Source organism: Meles meles, chromosome 8, assembly GCF_922984935.1.
Source record: "Meles meles chromosome 8, mMelMel3.1 paternal haplotype, whole genome shotgun sequence".
Taxonomy (NCBI): domain Eukaryota; kingdom Metazoa; phylum Chordata; class Mammalia; order Carnivora; family Mustelidae; genus Meles; species Meles meles.
The window spans coordinates 72,503,439-72,530,831 of NC_060073.1; the positions used below are offsets into that span (position 1 = coordinate 72,503,439).

The following is a 27,393-nucleotide window of genomic DNA, read 5'->3' on the forward strand; positions in this document are numbered from 1 at the left end:
TGGGAGGACACATGTGTCCCTTGTGTTGTGGACACATCGTAAATCCCCACCATCTGCTGAGAGGCAGCACAACAGGTGGAAAGCACAGGCTTTGCAGTGTGAGGCACGAGGCTTCAATCGTGAGGGGAGCTTAACCCCTTCTACCTCACTTCCTCAGTGTTAAGCAGGTTCAGCTACTATTGCTATGTAGATGAAAGGGGCAAATGTATGTGGAGCTCTGTATACAATATGGTTCCTTGACAAATGTTGGTTCCTTTACTCTTGGCTTTGACAGAAAACACCCCAGAGGTCCTGGGAAGCAGTTCTTCAATGCCAACTTCTTTTACTTAGGAAAAAAATAAAATAAAAAACTAGGTCTTAGGGGAACAGCTAAGAATCATAAGATGTGGTCACGGTTGAGATGCTTTCCAGAGAATGCCCATCCTGGCGATGTGGCTCTGTGTGCACGGGGGTGGGAGGCGTGGTGCTGGGATATCCTGCTGACAGTATGACGCCAAGCACAGGAAACACCACCTTTAGAGTGTCTCATTTTCAAACCATAAAAGACTAAAATTACATATGTGTATGCAGAATGGTGTTTCTTAAAAAGAAGAGGCGGTAGGAAGAGAGAAAGAATCTATCCCCATGTCTGCCTCACTGCTGGTCTGTGGAATGTCTCCAGCAGTTAGGGAGCGAGCTGAATATCCATGCATGGTAAAGACTACGCCCAGAGATGCGGTGGGAAACACAGCTGCGGGGCAGCCGTGACCTAGAACGGGTGTCTTCTAGCTGCCTCTTGAGACACCACAATGGCTGTTCCCTTGGGTTGAGTCCATGTTCTACCACAAACAGGTAAAGTGATTTGGGAACTGAACATTTACTTCCCCTGGGTGACACTCCTCTTTCTCATTCATGAAATCAGACCGGAGGTAACACAGAGATGAAGTCATCTGCACAATGTCTCAAATGAGCATGGGAGCATGGTAGTGAACAACTGGAAGCCCTGGATATGGCAGGAAAGGCAAACAGATTTCAGTGTGAACATGAAATCTCACCTAGAGCTGGGCCGAAAAGCACTGGGAGGCAGTGGGCAATAGTGCTCCACTGTATTAGTGAGATCCTCTCAGAGCTCCGGAGAATCATACTCCACAGACCATAAAAAATTTGCATTCGAAAGATCAGGCTGATTTATAGCGGCAGGTTTGCCTTTCTAATGATGTTTTGCTTAGGCCAATATCAGAATTATGATTTGTGTTTCTAAAACTACACACCAGCTAGGGAGAAGTATTGGGAAACTGTAAGATCATGTTAGGGAAACAAAGCTGAGATTTTAAATGTGCAATTGATAATCCATTAAGTGGATTATCAATTTATTGATAATAATTTATTGATAATATTTATATATTATATATAAATATACAATAAATAATTTATTGATAATGAATAATTTATTGATAAAGGTCAGTTTCCTTGAAGGCGGGGACCATATTTTAATTACCAAAGAATTCTCTTCATATCATTGTCCAGAGAAGTTCCCTGTACTTAGTAGATGCTCAATTAAACTTCACTGCATTAAATAATGGAGGGGTTTGGGAGTAATTTCCTCCTAAGGAGTCAGATTATCAAGCATAGAATTCTGCCCTTTTTTAGAAGCAGAGGTGGAGTGGGGAATAAGAGAATGGAAATATGTCTATCACTTTTTACATGCTAAGAAGATTAAGAATTATCTTACTTAATCCTCACTCTAATCCTTTGGGTTTGGTGTTAACATCATTCTCAGTCTCTGGGTTAAGGCTCAGAGAGGTTAAATAACTTGTCCAATGAACCACAATTGATCAGTAGTGAGGAGAGGATTCAAACTCATGTCACTTTTGACTCCAAGGTTAAGCAGGGGACTTCTTCCCTAGTCTTGTGAAGGAAGAATACTAATGATTTTGACCCTAACTGAACATGATGCTTTGTGAACCCACTGAGATTCACTTCAAGCACTCTGGAGTGTCTGATTACAGCTACTAATAATACCTCCTAGACAGTGCTTCACAAATTAACAAATGATTAACAAAGACAGCTTGCAGCTTCCCAAACTGCAAAGGTCAGTAATAGCAGCATGGGGTGGAGGGAATTGCACTGGACTGAGAGCTTTGTTTTATGGTTCTGGCAGGGATTATCTGTTTGGCCCTGGGCTAGTCACCTTCCCTCTCTGGGCTTTACCTTCTTCATCTGCAAAATGACTGATAGGGGCCAAAAAATCTTTCCAGAGCTGTCAGGCTGTAGGGAAAGCTAATGCAGGAGTCAAAGACAACCAGCCAGAGGCTGGCAAAGGGGCTGCAAGCAAAAGGCTATGGAACAGCATTTTCAAAGACCAGAGATCTAGTTCCACCATCCTAGGGGCAGAAAGCCTCGGACCCATAACCACAAGACCCTTCAGTCCTAAATCAAAGAGGGGTCAGAGCGCCGTTCTCTTTATGTGAAGCAGGCCAGGCCACGGGCTGCACCTCTTTATGTCCACCCGGTATGGGCTTCACACTCATCAACTGCCCCATTCCCCATCCACCATGCACCATCACTTCTCCCCAGGACCAGAGTCCTAAACCTATCTGTGGCTGAGTCTACATCAGGTGCTTGATGTCTAACTAAAAACTTCCCCAACGTGGTGGTAGTACACAGGGCTTGACTCACATTTGATTTTTTTGCCATCCCAAGACTTCTCGCTATCAGTTTACAGAAGCATCAGCTGCGGGGCACCTAGGTAGCTCAGTTGGTTAAGCGACTGCCTTCAGCTCAGGTCATGATCCTGGAGTCCACCCCGCTCTCATGCTCTCTCACTCTCTCTCAAATAAGTAAATAAAAAATCTTAAAAAAAAAAAAAAAAGGCAGCAGCAGCACCTGCTGGGGCACCCTGAGAAACAGTGAACAGAAGGGGAGTTTGCAAACTCACTGCTTTAACTAAGGGACTCCCTGTCACTAGGGCTGCTGACAGCTGGTACCAGAGGCTATATGCTTACACTCCTTACAAAGCCCAATTCCAGCCAGAATTTGGCATTTCTGGAGGATTTTTCTATCAGCCACACAGATGCCTGTAAAATACCTCCACTCAAACACACAACTCCAGGGAAGACTCAGCAGCCTGCAGTCCCAGGGGCCAAGGGCATTTAAAAGAGGGGGAGGACAAAGCTCTCTTTCTAACCCAGCTCAACAGAAGACACAGAATTGCAGACCACACATGACAACTGATCAGTGGAGAATCAAAGGTATTCAGCAACCCAGTAGTCACAGTCCCCACATCCTGACGTAGGAAGAGGGGCCCAGGGCCATCTTTGCTCTACCACTTTCTTTCCAAGTCTTCCTGTCTTGTCTCCTGAGAGGATAAAGGAATTCCCACCATGCTTTAAGAATCAGCTAGTATTGTCTCTGTGTTGTCCTCACTCTTTATTTCTTAAAATGGGTGTAACAGTCCTGCCTCATCAAATCTCAGCATGGTTGTGAGGAAACATAGGACATCATTCATGAAAGGGCTTTATAAACTGTATTTGGGTAAAGGATCAGTGTTACCAAAAGACTCTGAGGGAGGATTAGGGTAAATTCTGCCCCTCATGGATAAAAATACTCAAGACACCCCATTTGCTAATAATGGAGAACAGCCCCCCCCCCCATATCTCGGTGCATAGAGGACTACAGGCAGCTTGTAGAGAGGTGCATGACTAGTAAAGAGTCCCATTCTCAGGCTCTCCAGCACCTTTCACCATCACAGCTCAGCATCCTACTTCATACCAAGCAGCCACCCCGCTCTCCATGGCCAGGTGCCAGGATGGCCGGTCTGCTACTGTTTTCTCAGAAAAAAGTGGTAGAGTCAGTGCATGAGGACCTGAAGACCAGAATGTGACTCTCAATCCTGACACCTATGGGTAGTATGAGCTTGAGCCAGTCACGTGACCTGTCTCAAAGTCAACTTCCTCACACATCAAGGAGGCATAATTATATCCCATCCTGAGCCCCTACCAAGTGCACAAGCGTGTTTGAGCTCAGCAAAATGCCCTTTGCAATCTGTTCATTGTTGTCATTTGTGAATCATTAGTTTGTTAAGCACTGTCTCTATGAGCTATTATTAGTAGCCATAAACAGATGCTCTGAAGGGTTTAGAGTGAATTTCAGCATGTTTGATTAGGGTCAAAATACAGGAAATGGTGCCAATAGATCTATTACTCATGGTCCTGTGTCCCAAGAAATAGGAACATGGCTCCTTTCAGAGAACTCCTGGGATGGGGATTATGCAATTAATACACCAACTCACATTCCAGAAGCCTTTCAAGGTCTTCAAAGCCCGAGGTTACACAGGTAACAGATGGCAGGGCCTGGGCTCAAGCCCACTTCTTTAGTATCCTGCTCTCATTCTCTTTCTACCAACCCTGTGGGTGAGTGGAAAGTGGAGGGAATGTTGACATGGAACATGTGGGCTCCTCTCAGCAAGCACATGTTGAAGCTGCCACTCGTTCTTTTGAGACACAGATGAAAGAGTGGCTCAGTCAGAGCCAATTTCAATTGCTGTTGAAACCAATTCAAACATTTCTCAAAGTATGCAGAAATGTAAGCTACTTCCCGATTTATTTTCTTTTAAAAATCTTAGGAATTAAAAAAAATTTTCAGGGGCGCCTGGGTGGCTCAGTGGGTTGAAGCCTCTGCCTTTGGCTCAGGTCATGATCTCAGGGTCCTGAGATTGAGCCCCATATCGGGCTCTCTGCTCAGCGGGGAGCCTGCTTCCCCCTTCCCCCCGCCTGCCTCTCTGCCTACTTGTGATCTCTGTCTGTAAATAAATAAATAAAATCTTAAAAAAATTTTCAATTTAGCTCATGATTCAGTTTTTTTAAAGGTGGATATAAATACGCACACATTCAAATACATGTACGCAGATGTATGTATGTGTTTGTATAGACTTCATTTTTAATTCACTATTTAATAAATTACAGGGGTTTCATTTATTAAGACTATTTCTGGCAGGAGTCCTAAGGGATTAATTATGAGACACTAAGAAGGAAAGAAGTCCCATCCAGGGAGTAACCTAAAACCTAAAACCTGTAAGTTCAAGCTCCAAGTCAGAATTTCCACTTATGGCTGAGAAGAGAATGTGTCCCATCTTCTGACAGACTGTCCCTCCTTCCCCCATGCCAGGGGACCTCCCGGCCCCTTACCTGACTCTCTCTTCTTCAACTCTCTTCAGGGCAGCATCCCGCTGCAGCACCTTCATGATGGCTTCTTGCTCCTCCTCTGTCAGGAAGCTCAAGTCAATCATTTTGAAAATCATACACAAAAAGAAGAGCAACGAATCTGGCTTACAGTTCTCAAAGCAAAACAACTATGTCTGTTGCTCAATGATTAGAAGATGCAAAAAAAATTAAATGAAGTAGTGTCTTGTTCAGTTCTGCAGCAGAAGTCTTATGTTGGCTCGGCAAATTTTTAGGTGCCTGATTGCAAAGTCCTTCACACCCCTTCCAGTGAGGAAGCGGTGGTCTGTGGGACGACGTGAAGATGAGGCTCTCAGAAGGACATTGCATTCCTTACCAGCCAGGTCACTTGTTCCCACAGTGGCATTCCTACTCACACTCCCACTCTGGGCTAGTCGTAGACTCAGTTTATTATCAGACTCAGTTCATTCTTCTTGTATCCAGGTCATCAACTCGAGGAGAGGCAGCAACATCTGAGCATCTCGTGATACCTGTGAATCAGGAGACAGTGAACGTGAGACAGTGCGAGGCAGTTCTGTAAGCATTGCTCATTATTACAAGATTTAAAACATGTCTGGGGAAAGAGGATGACCAGTGAGATGGTCTCTGAGATCAAGGAAACCGGTTTGGTCAGCTTCTTGAGCAAACGGGTCATGAAACACGCTTCTACTCAATTCTAGAATGCCAAGATGGAGAGCACACAAAATGCCTGTTGATGTTTGACAACTCACTGAGGAAAGCAATGGCTGCAAAAAGGATCTGGTTCTTGCTCTCCAAAATCATGGGATGTTAGACTAAAAAGTCACAATCAAGGTCAGTAAGACCAGGAAGACGTGATTCCAGCTGTCAAGTGATCATGGGTAAGAAACTAGAAATAAAAATTCACAAGCACTCACATCTCCGTTAGTAGGAATGTTGCATGGGAAAGTATCTGGGCTCTGTAATGACAGGTCATGAGCTGGTATCCCGTAAAGGTAGTGTGCACAAAGGGCAGACTGTTATTCTTCATCTGGTCCCACCTCTCACCCTTGCTGGATCTAGAGCAACTCCCCGAGATTGCTCCCTTCATTTCTGAGGACGAAGAACACTTACTGGTACGGGTAACAAACTGGGGGAAAGGAAGAGGCAACCTCCCCCAACCAAAGTGAGAATTTTAAGTAGGACTTTGGGCAAGAATCCTATTTCCTTTGAGGCCACTCAAACCCATGGGCAATGAGAAGGTGACGTGCAGAATTTCACAGCTATTTGGGGCTTCAGAGGTCCCCTACTCCAGGATGGGGACCCTTTAACAAACACAGTGCTTCACAGACAGCAGACACTAAGAATCAAGTATTCAGTAAGTTTTAGGCAGTGTCATTTAAGAATAAAACAGTACATGTACCATTGAGTACTTTTTATGAATAAATTCCTCACTTTGGCAAAATAGAACCCCTGGGAAATATCCCCTCGGTCACGTTAGCAAGTGACCCCCCACTCTGAGGCTCAGTTTTCTCATTCCCACTTGCCTGCCAGTAGGATGTCCCTCACAGATTGTAAAGATGAAGTGAAATAATGAAAATCAAACAGCACGTATCTTTCATCCTCTACCAAAAATAGCAACTAAAAATATATTCTAGCTTCCTTTCTGAGTTCACACTTTTGTTCTATCCCCCCAAATAAGAGTGTACTTGATCATGGCATTCCCTTTTCTCTTTTGTGTTATATTTCTCTCCGATCTCCCCCATGAAGAATAGACTTCAAAAACAGGTACTCTGATGACCTTTGTTTTATATTCCTGAGGCTCTCTGCATGTAGCTCACAGTGACTACTCAAATAAATATTAAGAATGTACTAAAATGTACACGCATTTATATAAGTCGGTGCCTGTTTGTTCATCTTGAAAAATACTCACCTTTCAAAGATGAAATTACCACCTCCAGGAAGCCTTCCTTAACTACCTCAGCTAGAATTAAAAGTAGATTCACTTATTCCTCCTAACTCTTCACTCCCTCCCTGAAATAGCCATGCAACCATGTTGCCACGAGAGTAAGCAGATTATTCATCCCTACCTTCCTGTTGTTGAGCTTGACCTGTGACTTTGGTCAATGGAATGCTACAAATGTGATATGAGCATAGGCTTGTGTGGGTTGGCTTGGCTGCTTATACTCCTGCCACCGGCCCCAAGAAGAGCCTGCCCCAGGTAGCTCCTGCCTTTCCAGTCTGAGTCCCAGCAAAGGAGATGTAAGGTCAGACCAGAACCTGAGCTGCCCGGAGTATGTAAGGCCACCCCAGCGGACTTGGAGATTATGGGAAGAAATACATTCTTGTTGTCAGAGGCCACTGAAGTTTGGGATTGTTCTATAACACTTCTGTTGTGGGAGCCTGACTAACACAAACACTTTCTTCTCCATATACCCACCTCCACCGCTACAATTATTTATCTTCCTTCAGTCACTCCCATTTGACTGTGAGTCTCTGAATGTGAAGAAGTAGGTAAGTAAATGAATGAACCTCATCCAAGTATACAAGTTCACCAGCGGACGGCTGTCGATTCTTTCCTGCAGAATAGCTTCTTTGATGCATAGTAACTTCCTTAGACCTCAGATGCCAGCAAGGACATGAATTTAGGCCACTTTTGGAGAACCATGGATGATGACATATGGTTCAGTGAGAGACTGTTTTTAAAGTCAACGAGTGTAGGACAGGAAGAGATAAAAGGAGAGAAACAACTCGGGTTGTCCAGCAGTGGTAACTAGGAGCATTGCTGAAGGAGGAAATGCTGTTTTCAACACCTTCATGTACAACCACAAGCTAACCAGTGCTTCTGTGTAAGAGCTTCCAAGAGTTAAAGATTTTCCCCCAAAATCAGTGAGACAAAGGGCAGTGTCTTCATTTTACAGAGAAAGGAGGGAAGGGCTGAAACCTCTGACTCCTAATTGTGAGAGAGAGCAGCAGAGCCCTTGGATGGCAGTCAAGACTCTTCAATACCAGCTGCTTCCCCAGTTCCCAATACTCGGGATGTTATCTGTCATGGAAGCTAATCATGCATTTCATTCCGCAAACATTTACCGAGACCCTTATGTGCCTGGCACTGTTGTAAGCACTGGAGACACAGCAACACATAAGACAGAGATGAAGTCCTCTCTTTGTGGAGACTACATGACCCTCAGAGGAGACATCAAGTTAAATAATAATTTTAAAATGCCTAAATAATTAAATTATGTAACTTGCCAGAAGGTGATAGAGCATAAAAGGGAAGGGGTGGGGGAGTTGGGAGTTTTAAAGAGAGTGGTTAGGGTTGGTCTTGTTGAGAAGATGACGCTGAAACAAAAACTTGACAGAGGTGAGGAAACAAGCCACACTGGTATCAGGGGTCCAGAGGTGGAAGCAGGTCTGGCGTGTTTGAAGAACATCAAAGAAGTCAGGGCTGGGACAGCAAAGTGTGCCAGGAGGAGGATAGGAGAGAGCAGGTCAGAAAAAAGTAGATCATCCTACATTAGGCTTTACATTAGTGTTGTATGATTTCCGGCTTTTACTCTGAGATGGAGCAGCATTAAGGAAAGATAGGAAAAAAGAGAAGGAAGTAAATATTTACTGGGTATGTCCTACATGCCTGGCACTTAACATCATTTCATGGGATCCTCACAGAGATCTAAGGCAAGCATTTTATGATCTGTGTTTTTCAAATGAGGAGGGTAGGGCTCAGGGATGTGTCGGCCACTATACTTGTGTGGTAGGACTGGTATTTGCCAACAGCTTTTTTTTTTTTTTAAGATTTTATTTATTTATTTGACAGAGAGAGAGATCACAAGTAGGCAGAGACAGATGGGGGTGCGGTGGGAAGCAGGTTCCCTGCTGAGCAGAGAGCCCGACGCGGGACTCGATCCCAGGACCCTGGGATCATGACCTGAGCCGAAGGCAGAGGCTTAACCCACTGAGACACCCAGGCACCCTTTTTTTTTTTTTTTTTTACGATTTTATTTATTTGAGAGAGTGAGCGAGAGAGAGAGAGAGAGAGAGAGAGAGTGCACACAAGCTGGGAAGGTGCAGAGGGAGAAGCAGACGGAGTCTGACCTGGGCTCCATCCCAGGATCCTGACATCATGACCTGAGCCAAAGCAGATGCTTAGCTGACTGAGCCACCCAAGTGCCCCTTGCCAGGAGCTTTGTCAGTTTAATCCACCCCAGTGCTGACCTGTCCTTTAATTCTCCCATCCACAGATTCCTCAAACTGGGAAGCAAAACAAAACTCTTCTGACTATGGACCTTCATCCTCTGCTTACGCATAGAAAAACTAGTGACCCACAGTTGGCAGTCAGCCATCAGGGCAATTTCTGTGGAAAAATTGGGAGGGATAAATTTTAGCCACAAGGATTCCCAATGTGTTCACAGAAGGAGTAGCTTTTAGGGTGAGCAAAAAGTTCTAAGCTTCAGCTTCCCTCCCACCCATTCTCATCACGCTACTGAGTGGCTTTCTAAAAGTGAGATCTGACTAAGCCATATTCCCAGGTTTAAAACCCTCCACTACTTCCCATTGCCCATTGGCTAACACTCAAGCTCCTTACTGTGACCTTTGGGACTCACGTGAACTGGCACCAGCTTTCTTCCCCAAGTGCTTCACCTGAGGCTCCCCACACAAAACTCTTCAGTTTCTTTGGCCCCCAGGCCTTTGTATACGCTATTCCTTCTTCTTGGAATACCTTTCCTGGGTTGACACCTCTTGGACCTCAGGTTTGATGTCACTTATTGAACAGAAGTCCTTCCTAACTTCTCAAGGTCAGGTTAGGCATCACTCTGGTGTGTTCATTAGCACCTGACTTCCTGAGCCAGGATATTCATCACACTGTGTCGAATCCGTATCTACTCATGCTTATTTTCCACTCATTTATGAGCAAGGCCTGGGCACCTGAGAACTCTGGGACCCCAGTACCTTTCACCGTGCCTCGCGTCTCCTAGGCACTCACATACTTAATACATGAACACAGATGGAAGAGGCCTGAGCTTCCACTTCTCTTTTCACATGAAGCTGGCTCTAGGGCCAGACTGAAAAACCAGGTCCAAATGATTCAAGGAGTTCCAGCTCCAGATCTTTCATATGACTTCCCCAAGTCTCAGTTTTCTCATCTATGTGATGGGTGTATTTACTCCTGCTTTCCCTTTTCTTACAGAGATTATTTGAAGCTATGGTGAGAAGGCAGGACACTGTGGAGAAAAAATAAGGAGTGAGCAGCAGTGGGAGCAGCAGCATGAAAGGGAAATTTATGGGCTCCAAGTGCAGTTAGTGCTGAATTCAAGCTTTCCATGTGTCAGCTCTATTATGCCACATCTACGAAAGCCAATAATCTCCTCGTTGTCAAGTGTCCAAAGTTAAGCAAGAGATGAAAACCAAGGCCTCAAACAGTTGGCACCTGCTGGTGATCACAACTAAACATATAGGCCTGATCCCAATCATGGTGCCTGGCCGAACCCCACTTAGAGCCTGATTAACAACAGCATCTGTTCCCTCACTGTGCTCTGGTGCAAGGGCAGGCCCACAGAACACCTCTTCCTTCCCCAGATGACTGTTGTTGTTTGTACCAAAGCCTGTAGACCCCAAGCGAGGGGAGGAAAACTCAAGTAAGTAGTGACTCTCACATGATGAGGCTTTGAGAATAGAAGCAAATTGTCCTGACAGTCCCATGACATCTAGAATGAAGGCTGGAAAGAAAAATCTGGGAGGCAGAAGGAGAGCAGGCATAAATATGCCAGAGTCCGGGTGGGGTTGGGGAAAACAACATTGGACAGAAACAGCCCTGATCAATGAAGGGACTCACTCCCAGCAGGGACAAACCATCATGCATCAAACCAAGTGTTCTGTAAGCTTCCTAGATCATAGTGGCATCAAGGGATAGATGGAATAACCCACAGATTGCTCAGAGGATGTCTAGGAAGGAACGAGTGGAGTGGAACAATCAGAGAACTTTTGCCCATCTCCTGCACAGCACAAAGATCTCCCAGCTACATACCACACTGGTGTCATCAGACCCAGAGTCCACCGTGCCAGGGCACCCATGCCCAAAGTCCTAATTCCCCAGCAGGGCTGCTCCACTTCTCAGGCTTTGTTGGCCGTATGGTTGAACTTGCCCATAATTTTTACCCTTTGCCTTCAATTTGCCCTGGCCCCTTCAGCTCACCCTTTCTTTCTTCTTTTCTCTTTTTCTTTCTTTCTTTCTTGCTTGCTTGCTTTGTAAGATTTTTTTAAGATTTTAAGATGTTTTAAGATTTTTAAGATTTTAAGATTCTTTTTCTAAAATTTTATTTTATTTTATTTTCAGTATTCCAAAATTCATCGTTTATGCACCACACCCTCTGCTCCATGCAATACATGCCCTCCATAATACTCACCACCAGGCTCACCCATCCCCTCACCCTCCTCCCCTCCAAAACCCCGTTTGTTTCTCAGAGTCCACAGTCTCTCATGGTTTGTCTCCTCCTCCAATTTCCCCCAACTCACTTCTCCTCTCCATCTCCCAATGTCCTCTGTGTTATTCCTTATGCTCCACAAGTAAGTGTGCTCTATCTCTTAAAATCTTTTAAGATTCTTTTTAAGATTTTATTTATTTATTTGAGACAAAGATAGCAACAGAGATAGTGAGATAGAGCACAAGCAGGGGGGAGGGGCAGAGGGAAAGGGAGAAGCAGGCTCCCCACTGAGCAGGACACCTGATGTGGGGCTCGACACCCCCCCCACCCCCCACACCCCCCCCAACCCCCGCCCTTCAGCCCCACCGAAGGCAGATGCTTAACCCACTGAGCCCCCAGGTGTCCCTCACTCTCCTTTTCAAAGTCATTTAAAAGGACAACAGCTTTCTTGTTCTCCCTGAGTTTTCTTTGCTGAGGGGAAGATGAGCTTCCTTCCTCCCTCAGCTGTTCCTCACATGATGTCGTCTAAGCTTTTTATGATCTTGCTCTTTTTTCTCTTAACTGAAAAATGAGCAGGTGGTGCATGTGTTTTACCTCTGAGATCCCCAGAATCTCTCTGCCCACCCAGCGAGGCAGGGATTCTCTACATCATGCATGCATTGGGCTCAAGGAGTTAAATCATTTGTTTATAGTCACTCAAGCAGAACGTGACATGAAGCCAGGGCTGGAAGGTTCCAAAGTCATTGTTTTTCATCTTTCACTACCTAACCACCCCCTTATTCCCAGAAAAATCACACAGCTAGTCAGGGACAAAGATGAGGCTAGACCCCAGTTTCCTGATCCCCAGTCCAGGTCTGTTTTCAAGATTGCTTTCCTCTTTCCACACATGCTCTATTTTCTTCTTTGTCATCTGCTATGAGCAACATGCACTGGCCCTCAAAGCAGGGCAGGCTCGTCTAAGAACAACTTGTAAGAACAGGAAAATGACTGAGCCCTTTCAATTTGTTTTATGCACAGAAATGGAAAGGAGCAAAAGCACAGGAAGGAGGGAGAAACGCACCTGTGTCAACATGCAGGAATTTATAACAAGGCCCTGAGTCCCTTAGAATGGTAGAGACCCTAGGAACCAGACATTGTTACTAAAAGAACCTACCTTTATGTGTTTAAACTCAATCAGAATGCATTCTCCAATACTTAGATAGAGATGTGTTTCTATGAAAAGCAAACTGTCCACAGCACTGTCTAGAAACAATGCTACATGAATATTTTTTTGTGTGGTCAGGGCCTTCATCATGCTATTTAAAAATATGCAAATCACTCAACCCAATATGTTGCCTAAATTGGGCTTCTTGAAGGGAAAGCATAATTCATTGTCTTATGACTGATTCATGGTAACTGCTCAAAAATGTAAATTGAGGGATGCCTTGTTGGTACAGTTGGTTAAGCATCTGCCTTTGGTTCAGGTCATGATCCCAGGATCCTGGGATTGAGGCCTGCGTCAGGCTTCTTGCTCATCGGGGAGCCTTTCTCCCTCTGCCTCTGCTGTTCCCCCTGCTTGTGTTCTCTTTCTCTTTCTGACAAATAAAATCTTTTTTAAAAAATGTAAATTGAATGAATAAATAAAATGACCAAATGAAATGAGCCTCTGAATAAAAGAGCAAATGATACAGATGGAATAAGAAAGAATATGTTAGCTTGTTGTCCAATCACAAATGTGTTTTATTTTTTCTTAGAGGAACAACCAAAAGATCAAAACTGATAGACATCTTCAACATACAAAGCTTTTGCTATCATGAGGATTATCCTAAAGGTGGAAGTCATTTTTTCAGTTTGTTCTTCTCCTCCAGCTCCAGGCTGATGTGGCCGACAGCTCATGTTTCCCACAGACTAACTTGGTGACCTCAAATTAAGAATGAAAGAGATAGAAGGAATGACTCCTTATATGTGACAACTCCCCCACCCCTTAATCTCACACTCAAACCTAATGATAATGCCCCCAGATTTCTGAAAACTCACCTCTGCCACTCCTAGGCAAGTCTGGACTTGTATCCACAGGAACAAAATATTTTCATCAAGCCCCAACCAAGGACAAGATAATGAGCCACGTGAGGAAGACAGGGTCACACACAGCTAACCGTCCTCCAAATACCATGTGAAGTACTAATAAAGGAGGCCAAAACCAAGGGCTTTAGGAAGGAAATAAAGTGAGGTGAGCCTTGAAGGCTGAATTAGAGAGGAGAGTAGGAATTCTGGGCCAGTGTGCTGGGCCACAAAACCATGAAGTGACTCAAAAAGAAGGTTGGTAACCAGAGTATAGGGTATGAACAGGGAAACAGTACCTGGGGTCAGACTCCACAGGGCCTAAAATGCCAGGGAAGAGAAATTTGAACCTGAATTTTTTATATTTTCCAGTCTTGATAAGTGTGCCAGAACCACCCGCTAAATCTGTATTTTCTTTGTATAGCAGGATTCCAAAAGATGAAAACAGTGAAGAAAGAAAGGAGCTGGGGAAATGGGTACTGAAATTCATTTTAAACTTCATATTTGGGGGCATGTTGGTGGCTCAGTCAGTTGCGTCTGCTTTCAGCTTAGGTCATAATCCTGGCGAGACCCACATTAGACTCCTTGCTTCTCCCTCTACCCCTCTCTCCCCCACTCGTGTTCTCTCTTGCTCTCTCTCTCAAATAAATAAATAAAATCTTTTTTAAAAAAACTTCATATTTGGGCAGAAAACTCAAGTCTTTAAAACAGGATGGCAATCTACAAAAGGGATGATTTACCTTTGACAACATATCAATAGGAAGCGTTAAGATATGGATTGCATGGAGCACTGGGTGTTATACGTGAACAAAGAATCCTAGAACACTACATCAAGAACTAATGATGTATTGTATGGTGACTAACATAACACAATTAAAATAATAATAATAATAATAATGAACACACAGTAGAACAAGCTTCATCTGATGTTGCACAGACCTGCTGTAAAAGCCAACATATCCATGGGTTTTTATTGATTATCCAGCTTGGGAAGCACCACGAGGCTCATCTAAGTTCAAAATGCTAGAGAAACACCCTCTCCCCTCAAAAGGGCAGCACCCTCCACAATCCAAGATATCACTTCTGTGGGAGGGTAAATTGTATGCTCTGAAAGTTCTGATAGTATACCCAGTCCCTGCCCTCAGAGCATTGATGTTCTGAAAAGGAGGGCAGATGTTGAACAAGCTGGAGATGTCTACAACGCAGAAGAGCAGGGAGCTATAAAACTCTTAACCAGGGCGCTTAATGTAGTTTTGAGGGCCAGGGAAAGCCTCCATGAAGAAATACAACCTCTATCAACTTTAACCTCTATAGTGACCTCTAAATTTGGGAATTCAGTCACTTTAATTAAATTCATCATCGTTTGTATCCAAGTGTGGCTGAGGAGTAGCAGATTCCCAGACTTTGCTTAAGACCTACTGAATCCAAATCAGGGGTGAGGCCCAGGAATCTGCATTTTCTAGAATGTTCCCACATGCTACCAGATGCTTGGCCAGGTCTGGGAATCACAGCTGTGAAGGACTCCCAATAGGTCAGAAACCACTTATGACTGGTTAAAGAGCACAGCAACTAGTCAAAGTGAAACATGTTCATTGTACATCAGTTGTTTTCCGGCTGTGACAACAGCAAACTGAAAATGGAAGTAATAGCCAAATACAGTCATCACAAGTTCTCTGTGCAGATGAGAAAGCTGAGCAGCAGAGGTTAGACCAACAGCCTATGGTCACCCAGCTACACATTGTGAGAGCTGGGACACCCCAAGGGGGCCTTCTCTATCCTCCAGGACAGGGGCATCTTCCACCTGAATAAGAACTTGCAAATGGACTAAGAATTGGATCGAGCCCCAGTTCAGAGCACCCCTTAAACCGGCACACTGATAACAGCAGGCAGTCCGGGTGAATTCCAGATTTAATAATTTTCTAGGTTTCAAATTCAGAGGAAGGTAGTGAAGCAACAAGCTGATTCATTAACTAGGTTGGAATTAAACCAGGATCATAAAGTTAACTGAACTGGAGCAATCAGCAACTCAGACTTGAAGAAGGACTACATAAAGCCTCACCTCCTGTACAATCATGTACATTCCTACTTGGGAAAGTGAGGGGTTCTTTCCATATGTACTCATGGAACTCAGGGATTCCCAAACCTAACAGTACAGTAGCATCAACCTGAAAAGCTTAAAAAAAAAAAAATTAGCCATGCCCAGGTCTCTTCCTTCTCTAACTCCCCCTGTGATACTGATGTAACTGGTCTGGGGTCAGTCCCCAGCTGCCCATGATTGTAAGGTGCAGCCAGGGATAAGCCCCTCTAACTATCATGTCCTCCATCTCTCTGGCCTCCGCTTAACTCCAAGACCTTGGGGAGAGGCAAACAAGAGGCTCAGGGCACAAAATTCAAGGAGGCAAGGTTGTGTGAGTTCAGCACTCCACCCCTGCAGCCTCCCAAGAGAGAGGTCTCCTTATTAGTGAAGCACCGAGGGCACAAACTGCAAGAAGACACTCACTCTCAGGGCCCACACATCTAGGGTCGGTACTTTCATAATCTCATGTCCATAAGCCCAAGATATGTGCCCTGGGAACCTCACTCCAGTCCCAGGGCCTGTTCAAATCCCTCTGGTCGGGCCATTAGTTATCTCATCAAAGATACATCAAGTTCCCACCATATACAAGGTCTTCCTCACTCCTCTCCATCCTCTACAGAGACACTTATTTTGAAACTGTGAATAATGCCTACCATATCCATTGACTATAGATATCCATTTGCCCAATACCAGAGGCTGCTGTGATGGAGTGGAATCCACCAGTCTGGGCATTAGGAGATGCCTGGAAGGGGACTGACCTTTGATTAGCTCCTTGGCAGCTCCCTGAGTACTCTGTCTATTCAATTGCTTGCTCTGTACTATGTGGCAGCAAGATCCACCTTATGGGGTCATAGCAAGTACGACATTGGGCTATAAGTGAAATGGTCTGGGACATAGTACATGCTCCATAAATACCTATTGACAATAACCAAGTTTCACCAACTCAGCCACCTTTCCATGCTCTCTTGAGGTAGAGTGTTACTACTGCTGTTTTCTCTTTACTCATTAGACTGTTTCCCATCTTCTGACTTCCCACCCCATGTTAAGGAATCAAATTCCTGGTTTCCAAAGGAAACCTCCCTCTGAGGGTCCCCAAAGGAAATAAAAAATCTAAATTTGGAATGGGCGTTGGCAGGAGGGAAGGTAGATGGGAGGACCTCATTTTTCAATGACCAAGAATTCTTCTAAATCTTCTCATCTTAGGTCTGCACCTCAGCTTTAGAAAACCAAAGTCAAGAGTCTGACATCTTGGTCTCTGGGTCTGCATTAACATCCTTCATCTAATTCTGCTTCCTCTGGTGGTGGACAGAGGCGCTTTGGCATCCCTGTGCCCCAGCACCTAGCATGGTGCCTGGCACACAACAGGTGCCCCATTTAGTGGATGAAGAAAAGAAGAAGGATGTTAGGGAAGAAAAGCAAAACAATTCAACAGCAGAGAGAAAAAGCCAAGAAAGTTTACAAGAGTGGGACAACAAAACTATGACAAGTTATCTTTTATGGATCTATTTGTCAACTGAGGTTAGCAAAATCATTATCCTCCATCCATCAAAATCCTACAGGAGAACATAAGCAGTTACCTCTTTGACATCAGCCACAATAACTTCTTTCAAGAGATGTCTCCAAAGGGAAGTGAAACAAAAGCGAAAATGAACTTTTGGGAGTTCATCAAGATGAAAAGCCTCTGCACAGCAAAGGAAATGTCAAAACACTAAGAGGCAGTCCACAAAATGGAAGATGTTTGCAAATGACATTACAGAAAAAGGGCTAATATCCAAGATCTATAAAGAATTTCTCAAACTTAACACTCAAAAAAACTAAAAGCCCAGTCAAAAAATGGGCAAAAGACATGAATAGACACTTCTTTTAAAAAGACATTGGGGAGGGGAGGCGAACCATAAGAGACTATGTACTCTGAAAAACAACCTGAGGGTTTTGAAGGGTCAGGGGTGGGAGGTTGGGGCAACCTGAGGGTTTTGAAGGGTCAGGGGTGGGAGGTTGGGGGAACAGGTGGTGGGTAATGGGGAGGGCACGTTTTGCATGGAGCACTGGGTGTTGTGCAAAAAGAATGAATACTGTTACACTGAAAAAATAAATAAAATGAAAAAAAGAAAAAAAAAATAAAGACATCAAAAAAAAAAAAAAAAGACATACAAATGGCTAACAGAAACATGAAAAAATGTTCTACATCACTAACCATCAGGGAAATACAAATCAAAACCACAATGAGATACCACCTTACACCAGTTAGAATGGCAAGAATTAACAAGACAGGAAACAACAAATGCTGGTGAGGATGTGGAGAAAGGGGAACCCTCTTGCACTGTTGCTGGGAAAGCAAGTTAGTACAGCCACTTTGGAAAACAGTATGGAGGTTCCTTAAGATGTTAAGAATAGAGCTACCCTACAATCCAACAATTGCACTACTGAGTATTTACCCCAAAGATACAGATGTAGTGAAAAGAAGGGCCATCTGTACCCCAATGTTCATAGCTGCAATGTCCACAATAGCCAAACTGTGGAAAGAGCTGAGATGCCCTTCAATAGGTGAATGAATAAAGAAGATGTGGTCCATATACACAATGGAATATTATTCTACCATCAGAAACAATGAATACACAACATTTGTATCGACATGGATAGAATTGGGAGGGATTATGTTAAGTGAAGTAAGTCAAGCAGAGCAAGACAATTATCATATAGTTTTACTCATATGTGGAACATAAGCAATAGGAAAGGAGGGAAATCCAAAGGCAGAGAAATCAGGGAGGGAGATGAACCATTAGAAGCTACAGACCCCGAGAAATAATCTGGGAGTTGCAGAGAGGAAAACGGTGGGGGAGGGGGTAACAGGGTGATGGGTATTGAGGAGGGCACATGCTGTGATGAACCCTGGGTGTTATACTTAACTACTGAATCACTGAACACTGCATCAAGGACTAATTATGTATTATACAGTGGTTAACGGAACATAATAAAAAAAAAAAATCATGGTCTCCAAAGATGTTTACATCCTACTTCCTGGAAAACATGAATAGGGTACATGGTGAAAGGGACTTCATGGATGTGTTTAAGTGAAGGATCCTGTGATACGGAGATGATCCTGAATCATTTAAGCAGACCCAGCGCACACACAAGATCCTCAAGAGGAGGAAGCAGAAAGGTCAGGAGGAGAGGGAGCAGTCTTGAGAATGAAGACAGGCTGGAGTGATGTGCTTTGAAGGTGGAGGCAGGGGCCATAAACCAAGGAACAAAGGCAGCCTCTGATAGTTGGAACAGACAAGGAAACAGAGTCTCCCCTGGAGCCTCCAACAGGAACTCAACTCTGCCAACTCCTTGATTTTGCCCTGTAAGACCCACTTCAGACTTCTGACCACTAGGACTGTAAGATAATAAATTTATTAGATAATAAATTTGTGTTGTTTCAATCCAGTAAGTTTGTGGTGACTTGTTACAGCAGAAATAGGGAACTTAGACACAGTGGGAGGACAGATAATGTCCTCGTTCATCTCTGAATCTCCAGCTTGTTGCCTGGAACTCTGTGGACTGCATACTTCCTCATCAACAACACTGAAAAACAATTTCTCTCCTTGCCCTCCAGCCAATCAGGTGCCAGTTTCCATTGACCAAAGCTCTACCATCTGCCTCTGGATTGACCCTTTCTTTCCTGTTCTATCATTCACTGAGAAGGCTGCAGTGGTCTCCGAACACAGCTTCTCTCATTCCTGGTTCTCCCTCACTTGGGTCTATTACTATACACAATCCAGCTAGATTTATAGTCCAAAGCCCTACTTTGAGCATGCCATACCACAATTTAAAAACTTTCCCCAGCTCTTCCCCAATGGCAGAGTAAGTCCAAATTTCTTCTCATTCCTAGCTCCCTATCAACCTAATTTCACATGGAGCCTTTCCTCCCACATGCATCCCAGCCAAAGCATTGCTCAATAGCATCTCGACACCACCACACCTCTTTTCCTTCTGGTCTAACACCTTTATATCTGCACATATCCAAACCTTAGCCCTCACCCAAGTCCCAGCTCTAAATGATATTTCCTCCTCCATGAAGCTGCTCCTGCAGCCTCCTTCCACCTCACCAATATCCCTTCCACATGCTGGCAATAATTACTTCTTTCACTGAGCCCTTATGATACTTACTTGTACATCTCCCATCTGAAGCTAGAAAGAGTACAGGCTCTAAAGTGAGATAGACCTTGGTACAGTGTGACCCTCTTGTGCAAGTTATTAATTTCTCTGAGCCTCAGGTTTCTCATCTGTAAAATGGGTATCTTACCTATCTCACTGGGCTGTTGAGATTAAAATTCATATCTAGGTACCCAGCGCAATAATTACATCAACATTATAGTAATTTATACACATATCAAATTCCCATAATCTCTTTAAGAGAAATATATATGTCTACTTCCTTTTGTAGCCACACAGTACCTTGTGTGTAGCAGTGAAGAAACTTTCGAATACTGAGTAAGTCATTAAAATGTTAGGAGCATCTCTGCAGTCTTCCTGTTCTGGGCATAGTAAGGATAGCCCTTTTTTTTTTTCCATTTAAGAGAGAACCATTATCAGTGTTAGACTTCTTAAGATGGAAACTTTGCAAGACCCACTCTCTTTAGTTAATGCCTCTAAACTACTATTCATCCCAACTAACAACATTCGAAGAGCATTCTTTTCTTTTCCTTTTTTTTAAGATTTTTATTTATTTATTTAACCAAGAGAGACAGAACACAAGCAGAGGAAGCATTGTTTCCAGTAGCATAAGTTACACATTGTTATTTTAATGTCCTTGAACTCTAGCTCAGAAAACAGCCGTTGTGCCAGAGTTAGTGAGACAGAGCCCACGTTTACTCCATCATGTTCAGATTCCTCATGCTGGGGATGCTCCTTCCTTCCTCAGTCAGGTATACAAAAGAATCACATTCCGTTAAAGGCATCCCGTAAACCACTTTTACAGAGGGGAAACTTGGCCCTTTATTTCTCAGCTTAGTTGGCAGCATCATGAAGGAGAAAGAACGTGAGATTTAAAGCCTTAAGAACTGGTTTGAAATCTAGTTACCTACTTAATAGCTTGGTGGCCATAAACTTGGCACTTACTTGAGTCATAATTTCCTCATTTCTCAAACTGAGACTAACAACTGCCCATCTCCCTCACCAAATCCCTACAGAGGGCCAATGACAACATATACGGAAAGACATTTTATGAACTGCAGAATGCTGTACAATTGTATTTATCCACTCACTGTCTAACACAGCATGAGCTCCATCAGACCCCATTAGACTAAAGAGGAAGGGTGCATAGTGCAGTCTAGAAGAAATGAAGAATGTATTCGCTCTGCCTGCCTTCATATAGACACTTCGCCTGCCCTGAGACACAACAGACAGTAGTATTGTAACTAGATGCCAAATAACTACAGGAGAATAAGATAAGGTAAGCTCCTCTCATAGGAGTCCTAAGGAATATCTGTCTTGATATTCATAAAGTGTTTTGAGTTGACATTGCTGAATGAGAGGTGCTATTTAATGTAACTATCATATAGTCAATATCACCTCTTCCCAGGCATCATGCCAGACTCTTTACATATACAGCATCCCTAAATCCTCAAAATCTTCAAAATCCAGCTATCCTTCAAGCTAGTTGCTGTAATCCAGGAGGGCCTTCACTATGATTGCGAAGGTGTGAGACGACCAACCACATCTAAGAAAACACTTAACATTAAAAAGGATAGCAACTCTACTAATCTCAGTTTAGTCTTCCCCAAACTCTACTCCCTTTACTTATTTCCCAGAGCAGCCTGACTCAGACGCAGTGCAATGCCTTACAGAAGGATAAAAACTCTAATGAGCAAATCTCATGAAAAATTCAGCTGGTCTTTTGGAGAAAAACAGCTGGAGCTGACCTTAGGAATTCCACTAATTCCCCCTACCACACAGCCTAAAAATAGCCAAAGAGCATTTCTAGCTACTGAGGATGGCCTTTCCTTTAAAGGACATAATATGCAAAAAGGCATCCTGGGGTCATTACCCTAAACCATACAGTCCCCATGATAGATCCTTGGCCAAATGTTCCTATGAGAATCTGCTTTACAAGGTCCGCACTGAAATTTCATTGTCAAGGCTCCCCCTGCTCTACTTCCCAGGTACCACCGAGTCTGTATAACGATGAACACTATTAGCCACTAACTACCTCTGTGGCCAAGAGTGGGACACTTGCCCTTCCTTAGTCTCAGTTTCCAAAGCTGTGAAATAAAATGTTAGGTTCTGACCTCTAAGGCCTTTTCCTGGTGTAAGACTTCCTGGAAGGTACATTCCATGGCTCCTCATTCACACCCCTCATTGTTACGTGGGCCCTTACAAACCTGCCCCCTGTTTCCTCTCCATTTCCTCCTACACTATACCTAGATGTTGCTTAAATTTACCTTTGTGTCTTCAGAATATGGGCCCCTCTCTGCCTATAATGCTTTTCCCCAGCTGCATAAACTCCTAGTCATCTTTCAAATCAGTCCAGGTATCACCTCCTCTGGGAAGGTAAGTCTAGCCCCTTCCTCAGAAGCTGGGTTACAACCTTGGCCTCTGTGGTCTCACCAAGCTCTGTATTCTGTAACAATTGTCCATTTACTTATCTACCAGCCTTACAAGTCTCGGTGCCTCTTAAAAGTAGAGACTACAGGTTCTTCTCCATATTCCCACTATCTGACCCCGTGCTGCCTCCTTGCTGATACTGTACTGCATTCCACCAGAGTACCACATGATTTTACAGTGTTAGTCCAAAAGACCAGAAATTGATTTTTTTTAAGGTACTGTTTTCTCCATTCAAAAAGCAAGAAAATAAACTATCTCTAAACCCTTGCCTTATTAGGAAAAAACATATAGAGCTGTTAGGAACTGTGATATCATCTTTGCAGAGTAGAAAAATATACATTACATTTTCCCTGAGAAAATTCTCTTTTAACCATCTGAACCACAATTTAAAAAAAAAAGGAGATTCAAATTTAGAAATGATGTGCAATTTGGTGGGTTTTGGGGTTTTGTGTGTGTGTGTCTGTTTACCAAAAGGAAGGAAAATTTCCAAAGGGGATAAATTATATACTAAGCTTTCTGAAAATTCTCAGCCAAGCTCTGGGAAATCAGAAGAAAAGCAGCAAGAATGTGATCCTGTATCAGAAAAGTAAAATGCCTTATTAACCACTAATAACATTAAAAGGCACATATATGTGCATGCATTATAGAAGATTTAAAAACTCAGTAACTAATAAAATTAAGAGGTAGGAGTTAGACTTGATGGAAGAGCAGATGAAACAGACATTTTATCTTCCTGCAATACCTTCTTCCATCTTTATACACGTTCTTTCTATAGCATTAGGAAACCAGCAAAGTAGGCAATGTCATCTGTGTTTTGCAGATGAGGGAGTTGAAGTTCCTGGAGATTAAGGGACATGCCTCTAAGTTACAGAGTTGGGATTTGAACCAGGGCTGCCTAGCTCTGAGTTCTAGCCAACACAACATGAAGAGCTCTGGTAAAAGTGAAGAAAGGAAGGGCCATGCACACAGTGCCCTGAGAAGGAACCCAAAGATGCAAAGAAGAGCCAGGGTTTCCCCTCAAACCCCTGTACACACAAAACACTGAGCTTGGCAGTACAGAATGCTATGAAATTTGATGTGTGAAGCAACCAGTTACAAAGGGATTTTTGTTCTCTATATTGATCCCAATTTATCAGCATATAACAAACTCCTGAAGTGTGTAGAGCAGGCAGAGAATATGATGGTGTAGCATCAGCAAATCTATTTTCCTAAACCCTCATGGGCAACAAAAAAAATCCTTGCACTGATCTAAGAAAGAGCTTTAGAGGATTAGCCAAAGCTAAAAGATGGTCATCGACACTTTGTTAGTTGGGGTCAGCCTGTGCCCTGCCTGGAGGAACAGCTGAAGACCAGCATGCAGGTCCTTGCTCTGCCACAAGTGACTGAAACCCTTTGATGTCACTCATCTGTTACAGTGCCCTCACCTGTGAAACGAAGCCTGTGGTTTCTGATCACTCAGACATCTTCCAAATGTATAAATTTTTCCCTCATGTGCATAAAAGCAAACAGCCAGAATGAATTCCAGCACCACAACCAAGCTAGCTGAGGGGGAAGGAGACACAGAGGAGGACAACTGGAAGGAAAAAAAGTTATTCTGCTGTCCAGAGCAAATTCCTTTTAGAAACTTAACATTTTGAAAGATAGAGTATGTTGAGAGAGGAAAATAAAATACAAAAACTGAAAAAAGTGTTTCTCCCCTTCTTTCTGTTGCTCCCTCCTTCCCTTCCTTTGTCACTGAGAGTGTCCCCTGTTTCAGGGACTGGGCTAGGCACTATTGAGATAGCTATTAAGGAGTAAGACCTGTCTCATGTTGTCAAGAAGACTTTGGCTCATAGCAATAATAATGGCTCCCATGTATCCCACAGTGGGAGTTTACACTATACTCAGGGTACAAGTACCCTTCACAACAACCTTGGTGGGTAGGGAAGGTGGCTAAGAGTAAGCATCCTCATAATCCCCCTTCACTAACGTGAAAACTAAGGTTCCACAAGGTCAAGTGTCTTGTCTAAGGTCATGCAACTGCTGAGTGGCAGAGCTGGGAAGAGAATACGTTTCCAAAAGTGGAAAAAGACTACAGACAAAGGGGGCATACTTCAATATCAATCATGTGGCAAGTGGGGAAGTAAAGAGATCAGAGCAAGAACCGGGAAGAAGCAAGACTTGCGGTGAGCTTTGAAAATGAGGGAAGATTTAGACAGTTCACACCCTGTGCTCACTGATTTCAACGCAGTAGACAACACAGGACTACTTTAGAGGGTGGAGTGCAGAAAAACATAAAGATGTCTCTATTTATACACACACAGAAGCACACTGTCTCTCATTTAAGATGTAGTCATTCTTTAGCTGGCATCAGTAATCAGCATGTGTGTGCTCTGAGTATTTTTTCCCAGGAGTGGGAATGAGTGGCTCTGAGCCTTGTCCTTTGGCACTCATAGTGGGGAGCACGGAGAGGGCCACATGGTGCTAGGGATATGTAATCTGTACCCACTGAGCTAGGTAAAATCCCTGACCTTGGCACTCTTGACCATTACTCTAGCTACCTGAGCTAACTGGCCTCAGTCAAGTATTTTTCTCTGTGGGTGTGACTAATCACATGCTTGTACAGCAAGCCAGCCTTCCCAGACTGCATTCATTGCTACCAAGGCTCAAGAATGTAATTAATGACCAACCTGGACCTGTTCTAAGGTGGGAAGAGAAGGAGAAAATGGCTGGGAAAGATTTCAAGGTGATGATGGAGCCTTGAAATTACAGAAGGGTTTAATAAAGCAGGCCCAAGCTCTGTACCTCATACAGAACGGGATTTAAGCAAAAAAAAAAACAGGAACTGGGGAGACTATGGAATCAGGCTGATGCCCTTGAAAGGGGAAGCTCAGGCACAAAGAAGAGTGAGATTTAAGTTAAACTACAGACCTGCAGGTAGGGAAGTTAGGGAACAGGGATTCTAAGGGTTACTCCTAGCAGAATTACAGGTCTGACTAGTGAGACTTTAGTCAACCCTAGAGAATTCTGGTTCCATTTTTTTTTAATCAGGTAACATTTCAAACAATATCTATTTCATCAAAGGTTCTGAGATGAAATTCGCAGGATACAGGATAGGATTAGAGTAACAATCTTGTCTTACCCCCAAACTCAGGTAACTGACAAGCAGTAGGGAGGAGGCGAAAGCAGGGACAATTGATGGTGGTGCCCAAGAAGGGGTTGTAGGTTGGACTCGAAGCTGGAAGTGACTCCACCAAAGGGAATTTTTTTTTAAAGATTTTATGTACGTATTTGAGAAAAGGGGAGAGAGAGAGAAAGAGCAGTCACACAAGCAGGGGGCAGGGGCAGAGGGCGAGGGAGAAGCATGTGGGGTTCGATCCCAAGATCCTGGAATGATGACCTGAGCTGAAGGCAGACACTTAACTGACTGAGCCATCCCAGCACCCCCACCAAAGGGAATTTAAACCTTCTCTTCCATCACATCAGAATCTAGTACTATTTGCAGAACAAATACAATGACCAAAGAGAAACGAGCTACCAAGTCAGAGTACAGAACCTTTTCCAGCATCTTTTCAGCTTTTCTGGCATCTTGAGGCCCTCCTCAGGAGGCAGCAAAATGTTCCATAGACATCCACTGATGGAGACTTGAAGACTTGTCCTTAGGCAAGGGCCTAATGATGACTAAGTGAAGAGGAACAGGAAAGACACACAGAGACTTTACCTGTCACTACATATATTCTGAACACTGAAGACGGATATAGATACATATACATACAGAGATATATGTAATAATATAGATAAGACATATTGAGTTTCCTGTCATTTGCAATCAATTTATGAAATCCTGAGAATTTTTGCTCTAAAGTTTACATAGAGAAAGCTAAGCAGGGTGGTTGCTAAGTGAGTGACTATAAAACCAGGATTCTGGTGCCCAAGTAGTAGGTAAAACCAGGCACCCTCCCCCATAAAAGATGTCCTAAAAAGGCTTATTTTGGTTCAGATGTAGTTGTTCATTGGGAGGGACTAGCAGGATTATATGCAAAGTCACTGCTATTGCTGTCATCTCCACGCATATCTGCCAGGCTGGAAGGTTTCCATAGCTACCACATCAAACCCTCTGGTCCACCTTGGAAGGAAGCTGCCATTACTATTCTTCTTTACAGGAGAGGAACTGGGGTCAGAGAAGTGGAGTAACTTTAGCCCTGTCTGTCTGCTTAAATACTATGTCATGTTTGTGTATATCTCTATATTATAGATATCAATTACACACTGAGATAACAGAATTCAAGTTTTCATTTCAAAAACTAAAAACAGATAGGTCAGGTAATACTCGTAAAATCTCATTATTCTTTCTTTTTTTCTCCTAGCAGAGGTAAATCTATAACATAAAACTGAAAATATTTAGACAAAACACTTTATCCATAACTTTGATGTCAGAAGAAGACACACTCCCAAATTTTTAATCAACAAAGATCCACCATAAATATCTCCTAAAGACATGCTGGGTGAGAGAGACCCATCAGGTGCCTCACACTGCACCAGGCCATGATGGTGGAAAACTTGTGTGGGTCGGAGAAAGAACATCCTGGGGCTTAGGCAGGGTCCATTTTACTCCCAGTTCAGTGGCTCCCTCGCTATGATTTGGGGCAAATCACGTAAATTCTAGAGCTTTGTTATCATTTGCAGAATGAGGGTCAAGAAGATGAGCTTTCTCAATGACCCCTGCCAATAACAAAATGCTCAGGTTCATATTGGTAAAAGAGCAAAATTCAGACCACGGCAGAATTTGGCTACAACGGACCATGTCCACTGGGCTATGGGGACCACAGCCCAGTACCTCATGAGTACTACTTTCGTTTCACCTCAAAGCCTGAATAATTCCATCCCAATCTGGTGGGAGCAACTTAACAGAGCCAGCCCTTCTGTAGTACTCAAACTCCTCTAAAGAGTGTGGTATTGTACAACTAAATTAAGTACCCCAATTCTTTTTTTTTTTTAAGATTTTATTTATTTATTTGACAGACAGAGATCACAGGTAGGCAGAGAGGCAGCCAGAGAGAGAGGAAGGGAAGCAGGCTCCCCGCTGAGCAGAGAGCCAGATGCGGGGCTCAATCCCAGGACCCTGGGATCA

The 27,393-nt window shown here is 43.5% G+C and overlaps 1 protein-coding gene across 17 annotated transcripts in view; it reads right to left on the reverse strand.

Moving 5' to 3' along the window:
* The window catches only part of SYTL2 (synaptotagmin like 2), a 133,920-nt gene that overhangs the window by 77,346 nt on the left and 29,181 nt on the right, over nucleotides 1-27,393 (reverse strand). For all 17 annotated transcript variants that reach the window (XM_046014430.1, XM_046014433.1, XM_046014429.1 and 14 more), the window contains one exon: nucleotides 5,166-5,689. In XM_046014430.1, the coding sequence (XP_045870386.1) occupies nucleotides 5,166-5,278 (113 nt within the window). In that variant the 5' untranslated portion in view covers nucleotides 5,279-5,689. The remainder of the gene's footprint in view (nucleotides 1-5,165; nucleotides 5,690-27,393) is intronic.